The sequence below is a fragment of the Rhamphochromis sp. 'chilingali' genome (assembly GCF_963969265.1).
Source record: "Rhamphochromis sp. 'chilingali' genome assembly, chromosome: 7".
Classification (NCBI taxonomy): Eukaryota; Metazoa; Chordata; class Actinopteri; order Cichliformes; family Cichlidae; genus Rhamphochromis; species Rhamphochromis sp. 'chilingali'.
The window spans coordinates 28,880,160-28,905,228 of record NC_137934.1 but is presented as its reverse complement, the minus strand read 5'-3'; the positions used below and the strand labels follow the sequence as shown (position 1 = coordinate 28,905,228).

The following is a 25,069-nucleotide window of genomic DNA, read 5'->3' as shown; positions in this document are numbered from 1 at the left end:
TCTCCTGTGCACTCTTTCAGGTTTGGCTCTCCCTGTTTGGGCACGATGAGAAGAGCAGATTATTGGAGCTGATAAGATGAGGAATGCTGCTTAGAGAGGAAACGCCATTCTGGATGAGATGTAGCCTATAGAAGCCTGTTCCCCTGTCCACGACATGTCATCCAACACCACCACTGGCCTTTTCCTATCCTTCGTCTTATAGAGGAAGGATAGACATAAGGGAAGTGAGCCGGGATTGAAATCCATTGACCCAAAGCAGATGAGCATGTCCATTCAAGCCGCCCTTTTCCTCCTGCTTGCCCTCTTTCTGCCTCTGTCTGCTCCTGTTGTTTTGACTTCATTTCTCTTGAATAATAATAAATTCAGAAGTGCGTACCAGTGGCCTAAAAAATATCAGTAAACTGTTGTCATTAGAACAAGTTTGTACCGAGAAAATGTCACTGGAAAATGTGTTAATGGAGCAGTATGTGGAGTATCTGCAGGGGTGTCGAACTCCAGGCCTCGAGGGCCGGTGTCCTGCAGATTTTAGATATCAACACACCTGAATCAAATGATTAGTTCATTACCAGCCTCGGGAGAACTTTAAAACATGTTGAGGAGGTCATTTAGCGATTTAAATCAGCTGTGTTGGATCAAGGACACATCTAAAACCTGCAGGACACCGGCCCTCGAGGCCTGGAGTTCGACACCTGTGATCTAGAGAGATACTTTTGTCAAATGTTATTTAGATTTTTACTGTAAAATCTTTAAAAATTCATCTCAAAGGGAGTGGAAGGCGGAAATCTTGTGGTTTGTTCAGATGCAACTTTGTAGGCCTAAGCTGTGCTGCCATGAGAGAAGAGTTTTCTCTTGGAAACCCTTCCAAACTGCTCATCTTGGTCAGTCTTTTTTCTAATTGTACTGTTATGAACTCTAGCATTTAACATTCCTACTGAGTCCTGTAGGGTCTGAGATGTACAGCTTGGTTTATTTGCACTTTATCTGAGCGTTCCACGCACTGACTTTGGTGGGACATTTATTCCTGGGAAGACTGACAGGTGTATTTAACATTTTCTGCTTGTGAATCATTTCTCACTGTAGAATAATAGACTTTAAATTGTTTGGAAATGGCATTATTACACATTCACAGCAACAATTGTTTTGCTAAAATGATTGATGTCTTTCCTTGGCATTGCACTAAGACATACTTGGATACTCTAGACCAGCAACCTGCCAAAACGTCTGCTTAAATCAAAGTGTTCACACTTACTGCTCATCAATTAATCAGGTAATTTTGATTAACGCATTTATTATATCATATATTTATATGATATGATAAATATTATATATTTATAAAATATATTTGATTTGATCATTTTTTATTTAACATTTGAGTTGCCCACTTAATCCTATGGAATTAGTAACTGCATACTTTGTAAGACCTTTTTTTTCACATGACTGTAACATATTATCTATACTGAACTTATGAAATTAAAATTGAAGTTACGTTTTTCTAGAAGCAGGATTAAATACTTCAGCTGTCTTGCCAGTGTTCTCTACTGCACCCCAGTAAAACATGTACCTGCTGCATTTAGCAGAATCTGAATTGTGAGTTGTGGCCACTTGTTGAAGTTTTAAAACCTTGTAGATTCCTTATTGTGGTGCTTATCCTACATTTTTAAAAAATTTGTTCAATAACCGATATTCCAATGTGGAAATTTTCCTTCCTCCCAGTGTTTAATGTTCATATAATACAAACAATACTAGAAGAGTCTAAAAGAAAAACTATTTGTTTATTAGTTTCTCAGGATTTTCTTAGCACCACCTAAAACAGTGAAAAGGCAGTTTGTGATCAAAAATAAAAAGTATGTAATATGTTAATGTCTTTGATCATATTTTATTACAATCTTTGATTGAAATTGTCCACTTGCACACATGCATGATACAAAGAAAAGCCCAGTTTTCCTCTTGAACCAGAGCAAACCTGACTACATCCAGAAAATGAGCAATGGCTGGTGAGAGTCACGGAGGAGAGACAAGGTTGTCTGTTAGCAGGTTCAGAGAGCGGCTGAGGTGAAAAACGGAGAAGGGGAGAAGGAAAGAGCAAGAGACTAATAAATAGTGTGCTGGGAGTTGAAAACTGCAGACAGAAGTTTTTATGTGCGACTGCCTCGCTTAACCCCAACGCCACTGAAAGTTCAGCCAGGGCCTGAATTAGATCACATCAAGGGATCATCTCACTCTGTGTGCATGTGTATGCTAAAGTGTGTGTGTGTACCACATCCTTCAGCCAAAACTCACCTGTTGATCTTCATCCAACATAGCTGACATCTATGTCACCCGTACAAAAACAGCTCCCAAAATGAGAGCAGACATGTAACCTATACACGCTTGATGTGTGTGTTTGTATACTGTGAGGCCGAACTAAAAGTAGATTGTTTGTGTGATAGAGGCCAAGGCAGGAGAGAAGTTAGACGTTTTTGGTTTTGGCTCGTCAAACCATAATTTAATTTTGTTACCACTGGGCATATAATAACAGATCTGGACATCAGTAATAACAAAATTGTACTCACGCTAAAAGCTAAGATCTAGAACAAAGTCAAACAGGGCAAGAAATACAAGTTAGACTGTCAGACAGGTTTCAAACCCACATGTTTGCCAACATCACTTGTTCCCAGCGTTGAACAGTGAAACGATCACTCAAAAACTGGCTGACTTGAGGGATTACGCCATCGTTTCAGGTGTTCTGACTTTCAGCTTTACCTCAAAATATGTTGGGTTACATAATCTGCCTAAACTTTTGGTTGGTTGAAAATCTGCCTGAATGTCTGACTTGTGGTTTGTTTTGTAGAAATTAGTAGAAATGCCATGCTCTCAGCAATTATTTTGCTATGCACAGTGTTAAGCAATTGCAAAAGCCTTCCAAAATAAGACCAAGGTTATAATTTGGTGTGTGTTTTGGGGGAAAAAAAGACAACAGCAACACTTATGTGAAGTTGTGCAAGAAAACAAGTAAACCACCGTGCCCATGACTCCCACATTTAATCAGTTGAGGCTGTGATGTTATAATCATAGATAAGAATGCTGATTGTGCAGCTAGAAGACAATGCCTGCACAGTCCACGAATGTAGACAAAATCCAGTAAGCCAAACACAAATCTTTTTCTATGTATTGTTCCAATACTAATTTTATATTGCATGTAGTTTTATGTTTTAGAATATAATAATTGGGGTTGTTACTCAAAAAAGTAGAGTTACACATTACACTTCTTAAAAGTTATACAGTAAGTTACTTAGTTACATGCCAAAGAATCTAATTTGTTACATTATCTCTCCATTAAATAACCGTGCATTGCCACATACTTACCAGTTAACAATATAAAACACTGGCTACAGTTCCCCACATGAACTGAAATCCCTAATGAGCACACACACAAGAGCTTTCTTTTAGTGTTATGTATGAAAACAAAGCCGACTACAAAAAGCAAAGATGACAACCAGCCCACAGAGATTTGAATTCGATTGCCACAGTGATTCTGCTGTAGAAACATGTACATGTAGTAGAACTGGAGGCTAAAATGCTGCAAGCCTGATTGTTCATCAGGTTGTTACCTGCTGAAACTCAGGCTCTGGCTGCTGGGATGTGGTCTGCATTTACTCAGCTTTATCATCAGCCTGCGTTCTTGGCTAGCTTTGTATTAGTATTCTGTCTGTGTAGGGGCTTCTAAAGACCCATAATTGTTTCTTGTCCTGTTGTGCAATAAAAAAGTATAAAAAGCAATGTCCATGTCTCTGCTGCAGGCTGCTCCACCAGTTTCCTCCTCCTGCACACCATCTGAAATCAGCTCATTGTGTTACAAGTGCGCAGGAAGAAAAAAGCATTTAGTCATTTGCAACACGTAGCAGTTGGCTCAGTCCGTTCTGCTTCCTAAGTGAAAGGGCCTTTAGCCGTTTTCTTACTGTAGCAGATACGGCATGTCTCATTAGTGCCATACAGTTTATGGAGAGAGCTTGTTATTTAATTTCATTATTTAAAACTCCAAATATTTTCATTTCAGCCTCCAGAACATCAGTAATAATTACGTTGAACCTTCAAAAACCAGTGGGGGACATGTAGGGGTGGGTACCAAATTCAGCATTGATACAGTTTTACACCAAATCACTGGGTGTCACTTTTGATATCAGTTCATATCTGGGGTTAGCTGTTCCCACCGTTTTGGCACACACTGTTAGTGTGTGCCAAAAGTTACACATAATTGTTGGTGTGCAAAATGCAAACCACATCTAATCAGAGAAAAAATCTGGTCAAAACAGAGAGATTTGGTTTTGTGTTGTGTGTAAAGTGTTTCAAAGAAGTAAAATGTTTCAGTGGAGAAGTATAGACTCAAGAAAAAAATTTTAATTTATTATTTCTTTTTGAGCAAAGTCCAGAAAAACAGTTGTTATTCACTTCTGGTACCAAATACAGGTGCCTGTACTGATACCAGTGTGTTTTAAAGTATGAAAGGTAGCCAGCTGTAGTAACAACACAGTGCTTATGTCCATCTTTTATATATAGTCTTCAATTTTAATGTGTAGGCTTGAGGTCTTAATGTTAATCTGCCTGTTACCAATGTCCTCTATACACATCAAAGCTGTATCTAATGTTAGCAGTGTAGCTGTTACTTTAATCCATTTCAATTGTTGCCATATTAATCATATAAATTGGACCCAGACTTTCCTTCAGCATGGAGAATATAGAAGCTACTTAACAGTCATCATCTGTACCAAAACACTGAGGCTGGGTGTCAAAGCCTAGACAAACCCCTCGATGCTTAACTGAGATTACACAACAATTAAGATAAGAGAGGATGAGATTTTCCTCTCCCCTCAGTCTCTCACCCTCTCTCACTCAATCTCGCTCTCTCCCTCCTTTTTTAAGTATGATTGTAAAGAATGTTGTTTAAAGAAGGGAAATTAAGTTTGCCTTTGATGTCTTCTGAAATATGAAACAGCCACACGCTTATAGAAATGTTAAACACTCACCACACACACGCTCACGCTGACACACACCAGCTGATTTCACTGGAAGCCGCTGCTTCGCCCAAACTTTATTATACAAATGCCCAAACAGACTAAACACTTACTTACTTTTCACTGGGAATTACTTAACTGCACAGTTTCAGTTTGACCTCTGTGGAAGTGAGCAGTCACCTGAGCCACCCCCTCACCCCCGCCTCCCGTAGTCTTTTCCCTCCCTCTACCTCTCACTCTCTCCCTCTGCTGCTTTCTGCTGACTCCTGGAATTATGATCTGTTTCCCGTCCACAGGAATAATAGAATACAGGAGGAAGAGGGGGGTCGTCAGCAGCTCTGTGGAACAGTAGTGAGGAGTCCAGCTACACTGTGGTTACATTCTGTTTGTATGTGTGTGTGTGTCTGCAAATGCGTTTATATCCAGATGTGCTAATGTGCGATGTTTTCCTCTTCATTTCCATAAACTTCACACATTAAAAGATTATCCTCGGACACGGACACACACATAGAAACAGAACTTAAACTCCATTAATGCTCATAAATCTTAACCCTCCTCCCATTATCTTGACAGTAAACGCCTCATGTATACAACCACGCGGCAGGCAGTGGGTCTCCACTCTTTACCAGAGCCTTCAGGCACTTAACACTATCGGCAGTCAGATCCAGCCACTCCAGTGTGTTTGGAGTGTGTGTGGAGTGTGTCCTCAGCCGCATAAATATTTATCACACGGCTACCCCAGGAATTTTAATGAGCACTGATGGAGAGCAATCAACACAGTAGAGCCAGTAGAGAGAGAGAGAGGCGAGAAGATGACATGAAGTGAGAGTTTGTGATAATTTAGCTTTTAAATATTAACATGACTTTCACTGTTTTCCCGAGAAGATTCACACACTCCTGCTTTCCTACTGATTTAGTCTTTTAAGAGTTTTTGTGTGTGGCTTTCTGCACTAAATATGTCATTACTGTGTATATATGTGTGTGTGTGTGTGTGTGTGTGTGTGTGTGTGTGTGTGTGTGCGCGCACATGTGCAGTGTAGTATTGTACATACTCATCAAGGTGACAGGGCCACCCCTTAGAGGTCACTTAACACATTGTGTGCAGGCCAAGCTGCATGGGGAGTGAGGGAAGGAAACCTGAGCTGTAACTCACACAGCTCGCTCTCTCTCCCCCGTAGACTCAAGCGCATACATTGAATGAGACACGCTGGACCTGGCCTTTGACATCTGGCTGGGAGCGGCTAATAACTGTCTTGGATTCCTAAAGACGCAGCAGCTCGGAGTTCATTGAAATTTACTGCAGTGATGCTTTATTGACTTGAGGAAACAATAAATATGAAATCACTGATTTGTGTTGCCACAGAGTGGCACAAATGAAACCCACAGGTCTTCGTTTCTTCTGCTCAAGATTCCAGGATTTCATAAGATGCCAGATAAATTACACTAAATAGAAAGTATGTCAGTTTGAAGGAGTAGTGCAGACAGAGGTAACCTACATTTTTTTATGACTCTGGTTTCCATATTTTGTTCCAGTGTAAACAACATATTGTGTCGAAAAGAGCTAAAATAAGCGGGTGCAGTCGTGCAGACAATATTTCTTCTTCAAATGTTAAGTAACTGAAAGGAGAATATATGAGGATTTTTAGATTTTACGTAGTTTTAAAACATTTAACCTCCTACCATATAATAGTAAATTCCTCGTAATACTATTTTTAGTTTATTTAAAGCAATAAAGTAATAACTTAAAATATTCTGTATAATCTAACCTGTTGGCCTGAATTTCTGTTACTTTATTACATTCTCTTTTCAGTTCAGTCACAGTTATATCTGCTAATGTAAGATCTGTGTATGTTTAACTTCTCTTACTAATCACTTTGAAACCCACCTTAGCGATCCTGAGCCTCAGCCCCAGGCTGAGAAGCACAATCTACTGTGCTTGAACAGATACTTCATGTCAGAGTCAAATTTTTGTGTCACTAGAATTAAGTATTAAGTTATTACCAAGTTATTACAAGATTATGATGTACTGTGAATTTAATTAGAAAAAGAAATGGTGAATGTGAAGCACTTAAAGAGCACCTTTTTAACATTCACCTGTTAATGCACACACACAACCCAGTGACAATAGAGCAGGCCAATCATCAATAACATCTTATAACTCAGTAAGATGCTCAAAGATGCCCTGGCGTGTGGAAGGGCCATGGATGAAACTCTCAGCCATGTGATTTGTGGACAGCTCGCTCTCACACCTGAGCCATTAAAACAGAGACTACTGCTGTTGTACAAATTACTGCATCAGTCTCCGATTTCATCCCTCCCTCCTTCTCCCTTCCCTTTACTTGAAACTGAGGGTCTTTTGTGCTTTAAAGGAAGTGATAAGTTGAGGCGATGCTGGCGTTAGAAATTGACCAGTGACAGATTTGTGACTGTAGGTCCAGGCAGCACTGAAACGATGAAACTCACTTTTTTTGCTACAAGTATGTCCCCACCTGCACAGACACACAAACACAGATGGCGACTCCCACACCTGTGCACATTGTGCATGCATTAACTTTCATGTTTCTGCAGGCAGGCTAGGTATCAGTCTGCTCCTTCCTCATTGTCCCGCCTTCATGTCCTTGTCATTGTCCGCGCAGTAATTCATTCCGGGTTTAAAAGCCCTGGATCAGGGATGACTTTTTCCATCAAAATCCCACCGAGGTCAAAGATCAGAACATCTGGGTCTGGTTGGAACATCTGGGTCTGCTGGGGACATGGAGACCATGGGCTCCAGACTCTCACAGCGTTCTCGGCCCCTTTATCTAATTTCCTTTGAAGTATTTGCAGCCTCATGTCCACTACTGTACAAATACCAGAGGCACTACTGGACTTCCAAAACCACATCATAGTCTCCCAGCATGCAATCCTCAGGGCAAGAGAGAGGAAAGAGAATCGGTTTCTTGAAAATGTTTGATCTGGGTAGGTTTGCAGTCGGAAGAAAAATAAATGCAGCTTAGGGACATTTAGCATTTTTTAATCTATCCTGACAATTGTACTTGGTGTGTGTGTGCGTGTGCGCATGTGTGCGTGCGTGTGTGTGTGTGTGTATGTGTGTGTGCGTGTTCACACATCGCTGCCTGTTAGTGTGTATGTGCCCTTATGTGGGGGTCAGCCCGTGTGCTGTGTGATTTATTGAAAGGCCTTGTAGTGATACCAGATTCCTTTGCGTTAAATGCCTGCTCTGAGGGCCTCTTACTGGCTGTGTGCTTTATGGACCATGATCACACCCTATTTGTCTCTCACTTTTACATTTCTAAGGATTAATTTTATGGCTTCTCCTCTTTATTAGACTGGATAGTGTAAGAAAAAGGGCAAAAGAGCAGAATGAGTAAGGGAAGGTCAGACCGCATACTTGTCAGGCTTTTTGTATTACGAGTGATTGTTTGACTGTATAGGTTACAGTTATATTTTGAGTCTTTTCAATAGTCATACTGCTTTTGTTTTATCTGATGTTTCGGTCTAGTCCAAAAGTACTTTTTTAATGAACAGTAAACTGTAGGAAGATGTTGTGGCTTTTTAGATTGTCCAGTTAAGTTCCATTTATTTCCAGTCATTACCAGTACAGCTGATCAAATAAACTGAGCTGATCAGGAAGAAAGAGGAAAGGACCACCTAGTGCTAAAATCATCAACTTATATGCATTACCAAAGCATACTCCAGGCATGTGATGAAGATCCTTTTACATCCCAGTCTCATAACTATTGCTTGGGAGCTAAGATTAGATAAAAACTGGGGATGTTGTGGTTTTATTTCAATCTGCAATTTGAGTCTGTGCTTTTTCTCTTTCAAAGTTTGGATCAATCTGGGATCGGTTCGGCCACTACAATCACTCCATTTGTTCCTGAGGAAAGTTTCTGGCTGGTGTTTTCCACATACCAATTACTTGTGGCAGTGTTCATCGCATAATCAGGACAGAAAATCGTCTCAGAATCAAAGATGCGTTTTTTAATACTTAGTTAAGGTTTTTAATTCAGAAACTTATAGAAATGACTTTACAGCCATGAGCTGATGATCAGAATTGACCGAAATGATGTTGCCTTATTTGTGTAACGCTTTGTAAATAATAAATGTGACCCTCTTTTTACTCGTCTGACAAAATGAACTCTTTGATGCCACTCAGAGACCTCAATGCCTCTTCATAGGCTTTAACTTAGTCTCGGTTGATGAGCAGGGGCCTGTTCTTCGTACCTCGCTAAGTAAGTTAGCTGGATTAGATTGTTGACGATTTCGCGTGATCCCGGATCGTTCGGTTCCCCGAAGCTCATCCGGGACTTGCTGTCATAGCAACAGAGCCGTAAGCGTAAACCTGCTCGGGAGCAGGTTTACTTTATGTAAACAGGATTAGATCGCGGCCACGCAGGTATGTCCGCTTCATTTATACGAAAGCAACAGCGATATTCCACCACTGTTTCACCATAAATAAATAACATCAATGTAACTAAAGATAATGCAGCACTTGATCCTTTTATTGATGTCACACAGATACATACAGGTCATTTCCTAAAAAAGGGAAATGAACTATTAACATTCTATTACATGTATGTGATTATTACAGATGTAATTCATATTTCAGAGTAGTAATTGTAAATTACTTCGTGTAATCAAGATGAGAGACCACGGCTATAAAAGCGAAGGTGGATTTGGGAAGCCTGTCGCAGCCATGTCCTGTCCGTATACGCGAGCCACCCATTGCGGAAGGTGCAAGATTGATAAGGAGAGTCCTCAGAATTCAGCGTATATTGCGGGATAGACAGGATCCTTTAGCTCAGCGCGACAGTGTGCTCATTGAGAGATATCGATATTCCCGTGAGGGTATTATTCACTTAACCAACTTGTTGACGAGGGGGTGCAGGACCACCACCTGTCTTTGTTTCCTCTGCCCTTTTCTTGGTTGCTGTTATGAACAAACTAACAGAGTATTACAGGCCAGTATTACCTTGCCAAGAGACGAAAAGCAATCTAAGAGATAAATATTACCATTCTGTAGAATACTCCTGTATTCCACTTTTACTTGTTCCCATGTTCTTGTGGGTCCTGTTGTGGCTCTAATGTGAAAGTGGATATAATATAACATATTATAATATAATATAATGCCATATGATATTGGACAATATAGTGTCATATGATAGATCTACCCTACCGCCTACTGGTGTTGGCCAGAGGGGCCGATGGCGCGATATGGCAGCCTGGCTACAACTGTAGCTGCCTCCACCAGTGTGTGAATGTGGGAGTGAATGAATAGTGGTATCGTAAAGCGCTTTGGGTGCCTTGGAAAGCGCTATATGAACCCAATCCATTATTATTAGTATTATTATTATTAAATTACCTACGAGTTTGATTTGTCAGCAACTTTCTGCCAGCCCTCTCTCCTTGCTTCTGCAGCCTTTGCAGTGTTCCCTTGCGTTTTAATTAAACTCTGAAACTCCTGAAATCCCTCACTCATGAGTTCTTGCTCTGCTGCCGGAAAATACCGAGCACGCCCCTTCGACATTTTCGCCGACCAATCAGCGGGTTGCCGATCAATGTTTCTACTATCGATGCGTAGCCCCTTTTACGACACCCAGTGATGTCACATTACTGCGTCCAGCTGTACTAATCGTCAACAGCAGGCGTGTTCGGGGAACCGGATTAGCGAGCTCACGGTTAGCGCGATGGTTTGGTCTTGGATGTGTCATTTGATCTTGGATGTAGTAAGCGACGTACGAAGAACAGGCCCCAGGTGTAGATCATATTGTCATTCAACTTGTGAGAGCCACATTTTGTCACAGCTTAAAAAAAAAAATTTTTATTTTTTATTTTTTTAGATTTGTGCTGCTTAATTGTGTTATTATGACTGCTACATATTTGCAGACACGGACAGAACGCTGAGTTAAACAGGACGTACCAAGCTGTTGGGTTTGGTTCCAAATCGGATCCATATGAAGATTGTATTGTGCCCCCATCTGTTAGTAGTTCATGTTGAATTATTCGCTACATGCTCTGTTTGGGTGAATTCACTTGGCCACAGAACGCTCTTGTTAGCAGTTTGGACTCAGCTTTTATTTCACTGAGTGGTACTCTGCAGTATGAGCTCTGATGGTGAGGTTGTCTGTCACCTGTAGAAATCCTGGTTGACAAAGACCAGACGCTGGATTAACTTCCTGGATGCTGAACCGTGTGGTTACGTGCTAAGAAGGCAGACTTAGCAGACAAGAGTCTGATTTCAGCAGATGTTTTCCTGCCAAACTCAGATGGAGATTTCAGGCCTAACAGTAGTGGTGACAAAATGCTGATTTAAATACAAGGAATGGCTCTGCCTTCTTCCTCCCAGCTTCACGTGTTGTTCGATTTACACGTATATTATGTGGTGGGCTATATAGCCTTAAAAATATATCATGATATTTCAAAAAAATTCACAAAATGCTATTTATGTAAAAAACAAAATACTGAGCAGTCTCTAAACTGAATAGTCTCTCCTTCCTTGTAGCCTGGTTGTACTCGATGATGTGTTTTTTGCCTCAAGTGGTCAAAAAAGTGCGTCCACCTTTAGCAAGAATCGTTCTCCGAGGTTGTTAGAGTAGTTTTACTTTATTAAATCCTCATTGGAGGCTGTGGTCATTGTGGCTGTCACTGCTGTAGCAGTGACAGCCACAATATAACACTTTTTAATATCTCCAAAAAAAGAATAATTTCACCAGTATTATCGTGGATAGCGCACACCCCTCATTTAAATCCCAATCTGCTCAGTGCTTTAGAGCTTTCACTGTCTTAGTAAATTTACTATTCAACAGAAAATATACAGGCGGAGTACGAATACTTGCTCTAAAGATACATTCATCTTTTTAGATGTGTAGCTGGTTAACACATCAACTTGAATCCAACCATTTTTGACATCACATAAACTTGGAACATGTTTTAATAGGTCCTTTCCATTAGCAGTAAGTAAGGATTTATGTTGTCTGTTTTGGCACATATTCTGCAAGAATTTCTTCTTTAATATTTAGATAAATTATTTAAACTCACAACCTTACGGTTACTTTGCTTCCAGTCATATAAAACCACAAAACGATGTGATCTCTTGATGCGTAATACATATTAAGCACCACCACCGTGGACTGTAAATAGGGTATGAGAGAGATGTCCGTCATGCGTGTTACCCTTTGAAAGGAAAACAAAGTCAAAGAAGTAAAAAGTGTGCCATGTGTGGTCAAGGTTCACTTATAAAATTGCCTCTCCTGACCATTAACAGCACTGTCAGGCCATCTATCAGTCACACCGAATGGCAGTAAAGGAGCTTGTATTAAGCTCCTTATGCAAAATGCTGCAGCTGGAAGTTTGGAGTCTCGCTGCTCTGCATTTCCATCACCCTCCTCAGTTTCCCTCACAGTTAATTGTGTGGTTCTAAAACTTGGTTTGCAAAGACGTATATAACCTGTGTTGTTGCTACATTACTGTTTCTACAGTGTTTGTAAGAGTGCTGTGATTTACCAGATAAGAAGAAGCTCAGGTTAAAGTACAAATCTCCAGATGTGTGTAAGAAAACGCCGTCTGTTTTGGACTTTGGGGTAAATTTGCTGGTCAAAGCTGTACCTGTAAGGCAGTCGCAGGCTTTGGGAGCTCGCCTCTAAACTCCAGGTGCGTGGATGAATTTGTCACTTGTCTCGTTTAACAGAACGCAGACACGGTGACTCTTTAAAGATGGAGTCTGCGCTCCAGGTTCAGTCCATTGAGTTCAGGTAAGGGTCTTGCCATTGGCAGCAGGTGTTGCAGCTTCATATTTATTTCACTTCATTTGAACTACGTATGCATGCAGACAGAATCTAAACAAAAGGCAACTTTGGGATTTTTTTCCCTGCAGGTCAAACTTCCTGCATTTGTTTACTTTCCCTTTTCAAGCATCTGTCTCCGAAACACTCACATCAGATTAGACTTAACTATCCTGCTGTTTAGCAAACCATCACTAACAAAGGTATAAACCATGTGACTCCCTGATGTATAGAAATTATAAAGGAGGTGCAGTTGCTACTTGTTAATGTCAGCTTACCGCTTTTCTCTAAACCAGTTCGTGACTAGACCAGTTGATGTTTCTTTTATGCCAGCTATGAAATGTTCTCCATTACAAACCCTAATCAATATAATTATGAAGCAAGTGGATTATTTAATATAATTGTGGAGTAAGTCGCCCTATAATAATTACATTCAGCCTCATGATAAATTATGTCTCATTGCTGCAGGTAATTAGTCTGAAAATGTTTCCAGTTATGGCTTTGAGTGCCAAAATCGTTTGTGAGTAATGTACAGAGCTGCTCACATGAGAAAGAGCTGTTTGTCCTGCTGTTACAGACGGAGGAGAAAATGGGCTGAAGCTTTCATCTGCTCGGCTGTATATAGACCATGCAGAGTTAAAAATAAAAAGACCGCTCACCCAGAATTGAACCAAGTTTTCAACTCGGGCCGAATAATATCAAACTGAACGCTGTCAGAAACCTGAATCGGCCTGTGCTTGTTCCCTCCGTGTGTGTTCAGTGTTCTTGCCTTTGTGTGTAATCAGAAGAGTGTGATTAAGCGCTGTGGAGCCTCTCTGAGATGTGGGTCCCCGCTCTCTAAAAGGCTCAAGTATGCCAGCGCTGCTGTGTGCGTTCCTCTGTAATAAGATCACCCAGAAAAGACGTTTTCAAGAGGTTCAGTGTCAGATGGTAACACTGCTCTGCTCGGTGCACTTTACCCTGAGCTGCTGTTCATAGGTGGGGTTTGGCGTCGCATTTCCGGCTAACAGTGTGTGCTATAAAGCGATATTCATTTCAACTTTGCAACAACAGTTTGAAAAAGAGCCTACTGTGTTTAAACGACAAAGCCAGGCCCGTAAAAGAAACGGTTTGGACCGACTGCACCCCGCTTCCAACGTTTGCGCGAGAAGCGGGTACACCGGCTGTGAGTCAGGCCTCGTCGTTCAGCCTGAGTGTTGGACCTCACTGATGCTCATGTGGCTGAATGAAAGCAAATCCCCTGCACGTTCCAAAATCTTGTGGAAAGACTGAAACTAGAAGAGCGGCATCTGCACGCAGCAGCAAAGTCAGTTAAGTCTTAAAATGGTAGTTCTGGTTGACACGGTGACACTTAAGGTTGTTTAAGCTGGCAACACTAAGAGCGTATCGACCATGAAATACCCTTTTGAGCTGAAAGTTTAGCGAGTATTTACCGTTCCTTTGGTTATTTGTCTCGTGTTGTATTTTTTAAAATTAAGTCAAACTTGTTTTTCTTCATGGATTGCATTATCCTTACACTAACACTTACTGTATACGTATCCTCTTTCAAATTCCAGAGACCAGCTCCTTAGCTCTTCCTCTCTTTCAGGTTACGTCACTACATGTGATGTTCACACATGCAGGATCTTGTCCGCTGAATTCCATCCAGTATGCGCATGCATCATTTTCTGTATACCTCTCTGTGCACATGGATGCCGTTTATTACCTATCAATGTATGTGCATATGTATGTGCAGCTAACAGCAGAGATCAGCAGAAACACGATTAGCCTGAAAACATATTTGCCAGGTTAGTTAAAAACAAATAATAACACCCTTTAGCAGCCACACTATGCATGCATGTAACCCATTGAAGCAATGACAGATTGCACCACTGATAGTACAGACTGCTGCCACAGTGAGTTTCAGAGGCTATTTTGTTTGGTTGTCCTCAGACTTTTGGTCTTGGAGCATGAGGAGGCCCGTGTAGTGCAGAGAGAAAAGAAAAGAGAGAAGCACAGGGGAAACCCAGCACAGCACTTTGAGCACTTCTTGAGAAACCACCACTGCAGCAATAACTGTGTTTAACACGAGCCGTCCTGTATAAAAGTATTAAAATCACAGAATCAGCCTTTCTTCGTCTGTGTGTTCGACACAGTTGTCCATGAGTGAGAATCTTTGTAAATATAAGAAATAGAATAGTGGGAATAGAAGTCGGAGAAAGGACTGAAGCTTAAAAAAGACGCACAAAGAAGAGGCTTCTCTCTCTTTCTTTTTTTTATTTGGACTCGCTTTGGTGGTCTGAAGCAGGGTCTCACTGGATCTTGAACCCGGTGCAAAACCCAGCGGGGGGGAGAATGAGTGAGGGGTTGAGGGGGGAGAGGGTGAGTGGGGGGGTCCTGAGCTAGGGGTTACACCACCAGAGTCCCACAATTCATCATGCTCTGGCACCAACGGGGGCTGTCTGGACAGATCGGAGGTGGGGAGCCGAGAGGGGGGGATTGATGGCCAGGGAGACTCTGTGACCTCCTTTTTTCCCCCAAGAGATGAGATAATGTGTGCATGTATGTGGGAGAGAGAAAGTTATCATCACCCTCCATCCCTTGCATCCTGTTGAAGACATCAAGTTTGGATATTGAGTTTGATCCAGCACGTCTTCATATCGGAGTGACACATCAGCTGGGCTGAGGGGTCTCCTCCTCACAGGCGTCAGATCAGTCATGACAGATCCTTTGTTTTTCTTTCTCCCCCTCTCTCCTTTCCCTTCTTTCTCCTTTTCTCTGGCTCCTCTCTGTCTTTTTACTAGGACTACCTACAAGGTGACAGCACCAAAGCCTCTCAGAAGTTGGGTTGGAAGCCAAAGGTGACTTTTGAGGTAGGTTGGTTTGAGAGCACAGCCGGTTGGTCCTGCTGGATAGCATTAGCACACATATAATAAATGTAATGGGAGTAGTTTTCCACGCGTGTAGACAATGGCATGACGTGATGAAATCAAAGGTGACTGAAAAAAAAAACACCAAATCAAAACATTTCAATGACAAATGAAAGAATGGTTTTGAAAGCCTGTAACGATTTCTAGAAACGCAGCCTTCTTTCAGCGAACTGTTAAAAGAAAATACACAAAGGTTCACTGCATCAAATCCACACGAAGCAACAGAAAACCAACCAGCACGTGAGTTTTGAGTCTTTTAGCTTTTAGATTAGAATTTTATTACAGTTGTATATTTTATCTACTTTTCATTTTATGCCGCATCAGATTATTATAAAGCTCTTTGGTACCAAAGCTCTTTGTTTATTCCTTTCTGTGAATAGTGCTATAAAAATAAATACTTGCTTTATAACATTTTGTATGTTGTTTAGAAATCAGCCTTTTAATAAAATATTATTAAGCAAAGACTACTATAAATTAAGCAAATATTTCTCATTATATTTTTTGTAATTATATACTGAGAAAAGCACTTCTAAAATATATATATTCAATTCAATTCAATCTTTATTGGCAGACTTCATGTCCATAAAAACAAGACAAGAAACAAGAAACACACACACAACCCCCCCCCCCCCCCCCCCAAACACAAGGTATAAACCATTAAATATATATATGTATATAAATAAGTATATAAAGCATAATTATATTTCAATATATATATTGAAATATAATGAAATGTACTTCAAATAAATATTATACATATTTTAGAAAATGTAATTTTTTTGAAGTGCTTAGACGCTTTGATTAAATAGTTTCTAAGGCTAAATAATATATTAATAATGCAGCCAGTGTTGAGAAAACACAACTGTGTTTTTCGGTTAAACCTTATTTATTTTGGAGAAAGAAAAAAAAAAAGAAAACTACGGTTCAAGGTTTCATATTTTCTCAACTTTACCTGCTCGGGAAGTTTGGCTGAACTATAAAAATATAAATTCTGAATCTTCTGATAAACAAAAACAATCTTATCTCCTATCTGTCGCTGCAGACACTCCAAAGCTCTGAGCTCTTATCAGTACAATATGACCCAACGACACAAGCACGTTATGGATCATTGTCAGGTCCTAATGCTGATAAACTCGATGTATTTATTATGTTTATCCAGCTGCAGTATAACTGTGTGTGGAAGGGAGGTCTTCACGTAGGCCGAGTTTGAACCGCGGGTGTAAACGAGCCTTACTTCATGTATTTTATGTTTGTGTCTTTACCTTTTAGAGATATCAACCTTTCCAAATATATAAATCTGATCCTGTCCCCTTGCAGGATCTGGTGAAGGAGATGGTCGATGCAGACATCGATCTCATGAAGAAAAATCCAAATGCCTGAGGCCAAGTCAGTCGGGCATGTTTTAGCACTCCTGGGTTCTTCCACTGAGACCCATAGTGGAAGACCCACCTTTCCTTTTTACCTGTATGACTCTTCTAAATCAATTGATTGTCTTGTTGCGGGTGTTCGAGTGAATAATGGTTGTTGTTGTATCTGTTGTCTGTTTCTCATATTTAGATTGATTAAATACCTTTTACATTTTAACACTGATTATGTTTTATTGTTATTACTGAGGGGTTTTATTGTATTTTTTTTTCCCATTGTTTTGGGACTGTCAACGCTGAAATCTTTTCCCCTGAAGTGTGACGTGGAAAAAGTAAAATGAATGAATAGAAATGAATGGATATTTTTATCTTTTATTAATATGAGCAGGGGATCCATTTGGTACAATAAAAAAAGTCTTTTAACATCGTGTCTGTTTGTTTTCTCATGAAACACAATAAATTGTATAGAAGGCCTAATTTGTTTTTCTTTTTTTAAATCTAAGGAAATGTGGGAAATAAAAGCTGCAAATCCAGGTTTGAACCGCAGGTTGCGTGCGCGGAGTGTGCATGTGCACGCGCATGGGATCCCCAGTTTGTGCAGAGGTCTGGCTCTTCTCCTGTCGTTTCTTTCCTCTGTGTTTGCTCCTAATTCCAAGTTTTTCTTTAGAATGTACCAGAACACTGCGCTCCTTTATTCTGAGGGAAATGCGTTTTTCTCCTGCTCTCAAACATCTACCTGGAAACATCTACATCTGGGTCGTGAGCGGCCTTGTGGCCTAAAATGAATGCCCGCATTTAAACTGTTGGCCCTGACTTGTTGTGACCCTGACGGTAACGGTAGCTGGGTGTGTTGGACACTCGTAACTGTTCCCACTTTGCAGAAGTTAGATGACTTCTTCTTCCTTAACAGCCACACTGCTTTCTCTTTGCTCGTCTTTATTGTTTAATTCGAGGTATTGAATCCAAAAGGGTCGTTTTCACGAGGGCACGTCATTCATACTTGTTTAAGAAAAAGAGTATATTTGATTAAAATGCTGCGACTGGAAGTGATGTAGTGCTGTCATGTGTCTAACAGCCTAGTCATCAATCCTCTACTCTTATTGACTGTACAGGAGACCTGACGCTCCCTATAGATTACATTATATTATTTGTTGTGTTTAATGATGGGCCTTACTATCTTACATTCCAGCCCTCCTGTATCACACTATTAATAAATATGAATGCAGAAGCAATCTAGTGTGTTTACAGTATTTGTGGGAATTTAGCTCTGTTAAAAACAGTCGAACAGTAACTCTGCATTTATATCTTCAAAATATAAAGTATGTGCGTGCAGCCAAAATCTACTTTATCTCAAATGAAAGTGCACGTGCACCAGAATGGCCTATCTCAGATGTAGTATGTGATATTTTATTAAAGTATTATTACAAATATTTATGTAAGGCGCCTTTTCTCAATTTCCCGAAAATCATTAAAGTTGTGAAATAAGGGTTTTTTTTGTTTTGTTTGAGGTTTTTTTGGTTGTTTTTTTAAGTGCGGCATCTTATTTCCACGTGGAATGCTAAATGAAGTATCTCCGATTTAAATGCAGCACTCGATAGATGTCGGTCCCTCCTCAGAGCACACTGCTGCTGTCAGGTTTTGACATTCAACTTGCGCGGACCGTGAGCGGTCTGTGGAGGGTGGGATCGCCTGTGTGTTTTTCTGGACGGCACCTACAGGACATTTAAAAGTCTCTGTGATCGTCCTGGACAGCGCTGAGTCTGTGCTGACTCCAGATTGGAAACAGATGTTGCTCTGAGGTTGTTTGGGCCCCCTAAAGCGCGCTGAGAGCACACAACACACTGAGCCCGCGGCCTCACACAGGTGCACCAAGTATTCCCCTTTAATAACATTTAGGCACGTTTTGTGATCGGCTCTGCTGCTGGCGCACAAACAAAGAAAAGATGACTGAGATTTGAACCGAGAAGGAGTCTCGGAAGGAGGAGGGGAGCAGACTTGTGCAGCTAAATAAACGTTTTTAAGGAGATTAAACGGCTCTAAAGTCACGATTTTCAGAATCCCTGAAAAACGCGAATATAATAATTTTTTGTCAAATCAAACGCACGAGAGATATTGTAGGGGGAGGTGATCCCTAAAGTGAAAGCTGCAGGAGGGAGAAGCTGCTCCTTTCTTTCAAAGCTCCAGCTTTACTGAGCACATTTGGACAGACGGCCACAGAGTGGAAGACGGAGAAAAGGATCCGACCAGTGTCCTCTATCATTTGTTATTAGGAAGAGAAAATACTGATCTCGCCCCTGAATATCATCCGTCCATCCATTTTTTTTAAACCTCTTATGGAGTGAGCCTATCCCAGCTAACATATGAGAGGTACGGACAGGTCGCCAGCCCTACACAGGGCCTCACTGAATATCAAGTTCAATTAAATTAACACGAATCGGAGCACTATCCCGGGACAGTGGAGGTCACCTGCTTGTCGTGTTACTGAGATATCAAGGACATAAAAGATATCCCATTCTTTATTATTACTGCTGGTCTACAGTGCAGACACCTTAAAATATTACGATTTTAAAAAGCGTTAAAAACAGTGTAAATACACATAAAAAAATAAATAAATAAAACAAATGCTGGAATTTTAGAAACTCTGAAAATTCATAGTGAGAAACTGGAAAACTACGTGACTAGAGCCTTCACCAAAAATCCACGCAGGCACAAAACAAGACGCAAAATAAACCGTTTACACTGAAGCCTCGATTTCAGCCCACTTTAGGCTAAATGGTGAATCCTCACTCCTTTAATTGGTTTGATATGTAAAGTCATTAGGACACGATGGGCTTTTCTTCTTTATTCTTCTTTTAAGAAAAATAATACATCGAGGAAAAAACGCAGGAGGCCAGATTCGTGCAGGAAATACAGACGCGATTTCAATCACTGCTCCTGCGCGATGGGATTTAGCTCTGCTCCCGCGAACTCCTGTGTGTGTGTGTGTGTGTGTGTGTGTGTGTGTGTGTGTGTGTGTGTGTGTGTGTGTGTGTGTGTGTGTGTGTGTGTGTGTGTGTGTGTGTTTACCTCTCACAGGAGAGGTGAGGAGTGTGTGAGGGGGGTACGGGCTTACAGTTTAGTCGGTAACTGTGAGATGGCCGCAGTTGCCAGAACTTGTATGCATATAACATGCAAATTTGAAGTATTAAAAAAATAAATAAAAACAATAACAAAAAAATTAAGCTGTGGATACAAAAGGTCTGTATGGGAGAATCTGGTTGGTAGATTGGACGCAAAACCCGCAGCGAGTGTCAGTGTGGAAATTGTTCCTGTTTAATTTCAGGCTCAACCTTCAGAAATAAAAATTCAAACTAGAACAAAATGCATAACACCCGCGAAAATGCGTTAAACTCTGTAGAGATTTTATTCTATTTTGTTTTTTCTGTGTGAAACAGAAAGCTTTTTAAGCAGTCAGTAAAAAACAGAGCCTCCTTATTATTTTTTTTAAAAAGCCCCCTTCAAATGTGTGGGGCGCCCACATGTTTCCAGGAGCTTCATATGTTTCCCCATAAGCGCTCTGATACCTGCCAAACCTTTAGAGCGCATGCTGTGGGCTATCGGGTTGCTTTGCCACTCGTGACTACGGCACTTGTGCAAAGATCTGGCCTTCAACGCTAATCAGACACTGGGATGAATTCCCCATGTAGAACATCTGCAGACAGCCGGGGCCGTAAACTACACCTACGCTCGTGTGATCCCTCGAGGCTACAGTCATACTAATGTGAACATTAAAGTATCCCGAATGCGGCATTAAACAATAATTCCTTAACTGGGGCTTCTGTGAGCACTTCAGTGCGCGCCTGAAGCTCCCCTTCTCTTCCGGGACTCCCTTTAGTTTGACTGTTTGTTATTGTTTGATACACTGCAGGCCGTGAAGCTGCCACGGCCAGCCTGCGATGTGCACTGCATGTGAAGCTGCTTTGGATAAAGCAGGGACGGGCTTTAACGCAAGCTGCTCACCGTCCTTCCCTAAAGTGCATTGTTGACATCCTCTCCACTGACCTCCATCACCTCCTCCTGTCTTGTACTTGCAATGAAAAACGACTCGCCATCGTGACTGGCTTTTCCTTCTTGACTCTTGAGTGCTGATCAATCACAAAGACGTTTGTTTGGAGGGAATAACGCGTTTCTCGTATTAGCCTGCGCTCTGCGTGCAACTGGTGGTTATTTCCACATTTATTTATTTGATTTGTATGTAGTGCAGATTGCATTTGAACCGCAGTCTTAACCTCACCTGCGTGGTTTGTAGCAGAGGAGAAACGGCACATTGTTTATGTTAGCTTTAATGAGCTTGACTCATCTGACTGCTGGCCCTGGGGAGCGTTTGCGTGCTGGATTTCTTTCTTTCTTTTTTTACTTTTACTGACTCATTAAAAACCAATCCACACGGGCCGAAAACTAACAGTCACGTTTAAGCTTCAACTACCAGCCACTTAAAACACACACACACGCACACACACACTGCTCTGTTTTGTTTTCAGCTTTAATGCCCTGCAGCTCGATGATTGCAGAGGTTAGAAGCCGCCATTAAAATAATAATAATTTTTATTATTATTATTATTATTATTATTATTATTATTATTATTGTGTGGAGTATATGTACTCGCTAATAAGATTATTATAATAATAATGAATAATAATATAATTGTTTTGCATGATTAAGGGGTTCCCGCCATGAAGTTACATGTAACTGATATTTTTCCTGATTATTCTTTTCTAACTTTAGATATATGTATATATATATTTTTTTTCTTCTAAAGTCAGATTTTTTTTAAAGAAACTTCAGGGACCATATCTAATTAACACTGAGCATGCGTGTCTCCGTGTAAAACTGCCTACGCGCATAAGAATGACATTTTAAAAAGGCCGCTGTAAAGTTTTAATAGCAACCTTGTTTTTTTGTTGCTTTTCTTTAAGGAGGGGGGGGGGGGGGGGGGGGGGAATTACTGGAGTAAACACGTGACACAGCAGTAATATTTCAATCAGCCAGAGCTGCGGTAAATCTCGAGCCTCCAGGAAACAAACAAACATTTAAAAATAAAGCAAAGCTGGCTGCAGTACATCCCTCTGTCACAGATCGTACCCATCAGGCCGTCATCCTGGTGCATCAACAAGGACCCCCCACCACCCCCACCCCACGCGGGGGTCTCCTCCAGCAGCAAAATTAACTCTGAAGACAAATCCAAAAACAACTGCATCCAAAAAGCTCCCATCATCATTCCCAAACAGCAGTCAGACGGAAGCCTGCTCACTTTGCAATGACTGATTTGTTTTGCTGACAAGGCCTTCAGTGAGTTCAGACCGCGTTGGTGAGCTGCTGCCACACGTGCATTTATTTACCGCCGGCGTTTACACTCCAGGATTGAACATATACAGCGCGCAGGTGAGGCTGGAGCCTCGCATTAAAAAAAGAAAATGGCATCTGCTAAGCTGCTTTCACTTTGAAAGGTAAACTCGGCTCGCCTGTGCATGGGCCACAGTCTGAAGTCAACCGACTTATAAAAGCTTTTCCATCAAGTTGGAAAATTTATGTATTCACTTAAATACTTTAATACGCATAAACGGGCTTTTATTTTGTTTATTTCTTTCTCCTTCTCTCTTTAAAAAATCAGAACGTTTAGGTGAATTTAGCGCTTTATAATACATTTTGAATTGAAATATATTTAACTACCGTGCAGCTATTTCTGAATTCAAGAAATGTCCCCTTACTTTGGCTCTAGCGTTACTAATAAATCACTCAAATTCAAATAAACGGCACTTTATTAAACAAAACAAAATGTAATGCCTTCAAAGTATTTTTTAAACAAATAACACAAAATGAATAGAATAAGTCAGTATAGGCTACACAGTCCCTCTATTTCTATACAAGAACTGGGACAATTAAAATGCAGCAATAAGAAAACTGCGGAGGGGGAAAAAGTGTTTGGTCCTCAATGTCCAACCACTCCCTTTTCCTAAAAAATAAATTACTATATTAGGCTATAATTTACAGTCTAGTCGTAACAGCCGGGTTTGAGCCATCTTTAGAAACTATTCTCGAAGTGAGAGGGAAGGAAACTTACGTGTTTTGGTGTTACACAGCTCTGCACAAAAAATACAAAAGACAAAAAATCTCTCTGAATCGCTTGTCCATTCGGAGTGTGAATGAAAGACCAAAAGTACAAAAAAATATAGAGAGAAATTATATATTAGAGTTATTAATTTAAAAGATGCGCTTGGCTTTCAGAACTTTTCATAAACAAAAGCTCCTGAGGTGCGATAGATGGACTGTCCGGACGGGAAGGCCATCTGACAGCTATTATTCCCGTTCAATGGAGAGCCGTTCAGCCCGATCCGCTGGGACTCGAACATCTCCCGCACCGAGTGGAAGTTCTGCTGCTGCGCCGGGTAACCCGGGCTCAAGTGACTCAGGTCCCCATACCAAGATGCGAGCCGACCCTGGTGTGCGTGGTGACCGTCCTGGCCCGCCTGACTCAGGTTTCCGTGCCCAAGTGAGGACGCGGTGGTCGTGGTGATGCAATAATCGGGCAGAGCCTCGTCCACTGTGGTGGAAGGGGCCAGGTGGCCGCTGGAGGATCTATCCCCTGCGTATAGACTCATGGCTTGCATGTTGCAGTGATAAGTGGCGTTGGAGCCCGTGGAAATGGCGTTCTGGTTGCAGGTCGTTGAGCTGTAAGCGGACGTCTGGTTCGGCGAGTAGCTGAGCGGCAGTGAAGGGGCGATACCTGTCCGAGAGGAGGCGATGTGAGGTGGGGAGAGCTCGGCCTGCGGAGACCCCCGCATGGAGGTCATGATGTTATCCACGCTGAAGCCCTGCGCAGGGGCCTGGCCGTGGTGATGGTGCTCGGTTCCTTCGATGCTGAGTGACCGGGTGGAGGGGACGCTGTGCGGGCTGCCCGTTGACAGGCTGCTTCTGCTATCTGGACTCTCGATTTTGGGCACGGCGCCCAGGGTCGGGGATGCGGCCTGAGGCGGCGTGGAGTTCCCATTCTCAGTCTTTATATCCTGGATCCGCACCGGCTGGGAGCCCTGCATGGACGGCTCGGGCTCCCGGCCCGCCGTGCGGACAGAGGGATCTTTGCTTTGCCTGTCCCGCTCGTCCTTGTCCCTCTGCACGTCCTTCTTTTTGAACCTCTTCCGGCGCCGTAGAAAGCTGCCGTTCTCAAACATGTTGTAGGAGTCGGGGTCCAAAGTCCAGTAGCTGCCCTTACCGGGCTTCTTGTCGTCCCGGGGCACTTTAACAAAGCACTCGTTGAGGGACAGGTTGTGCCGTATGCTGTTCTGCCAGCCCTGCTTGTTGTCCCGGTAGAAGGGGAACCTCTCCATGATAAATTGATAAATCCCGTTCAGGGTGATCTTCTTCTCTGGCGAGTTCTGAATCGCCATGGTGATGAGGGCGATGTAGCTGTAAGGGGGTTTCACCATGTCCTTCGGCTGGTGCTGAGGAGTGTACGGTCCGTACGGCCGGGCCATGCTGGCCGGGTACTGCTCGTGGGCTGCGTGCGAGTACATGCTCATAGCCGCAGGCATTCCCGTGTATCCCCCGCCGGCCCGGTAGTAGCTCTGATCGCTGCTGATGTAGGGCACGACTCCCAAAGAATTGGGACTGGAGACGGAATAGCGCGCCTGCATCCTGCGCAATGCGTAAAACCTCCCCAAAGCGCTCTCCCTCCACAAACTGTCACAACTTCAGCTTGCGCTCCGATCTCTCTCGCAGCTCTCTGTTCACTGTAGAAGTTCCTTTTTCTAAGCCGCAGCTCGCCAGGGTGAACCGAAGAGAGCACGCACTGCTACAGTGAACATTTGGAAACTAAGAGGGCTGGAGGAGTTGCAACGAGGAACTTTTTTTTTACCCTTCACATTTTTTTCCTCCCTTTTGGCTGCTCGGACTGCTCCACCCCGAATCCGAATGTGTGCTCCATTATCCAATGGGACGGCGAAATGAACCTGTGGAAACGCTGCACGGTGATAAAAGTTACTAC

The 25,069-nt window shown here is 41.9% G+C and overlaps 2 protein-coding genes across 2 annotated transcripts in view; one reads left to right on the top strand and one right to left on the bottom strand.

Moving 5' to 3' along the window:
• gmds (GDP-mannose 4,6-dehydratase) overlaps positions 1-23,057 on the top strand; it is a 205,685-nt gene extending 182,628 nt beyond the window's left edge. Inside the window, exons 10-11 of the mRNA XM_080888036.1 lie at positions 15,559-15,627; positions 17,002-23,057. Of these exons, the coding sequence (XP_080744162.1) occupies positions 15,559-15,627; positions 17,002-17,064 (132 nt within the window). The 3' untranslated portion in view covers positions 17,065-23,057. The remainder of the gene's footprint in view (positions 1-15,558; positions 15,628-17,001) is intronic.
• foxc1b (forkhead box C1b) lies at positions 19,075-25,033 on the bottom strand. Its single transcript, XM_080888035.1, has one exon. It carries the CDS (start codon positions 24,717-24,719, stop codon positions 23,310-23,312), a length of 1,410 nt encoding a protein of 469 aa, XP_080744161.1. The 5' UTR covers positions 24,720-25,033; the 3' UTR covers positions 19,075-23,309.
• Positions 25,034-25,069: the final 36 nt, after the last annotated feature.

Excerpts from the sequence above, each read along its gene's own strand:
- foxc1b (XM_080888035.1), bottom strand. The coding sequence starts at position 24,719 with ATGCAGGCGCGCTATTCCGTCTCCAGTCCCAATTCTTTGGGAGTCGTG.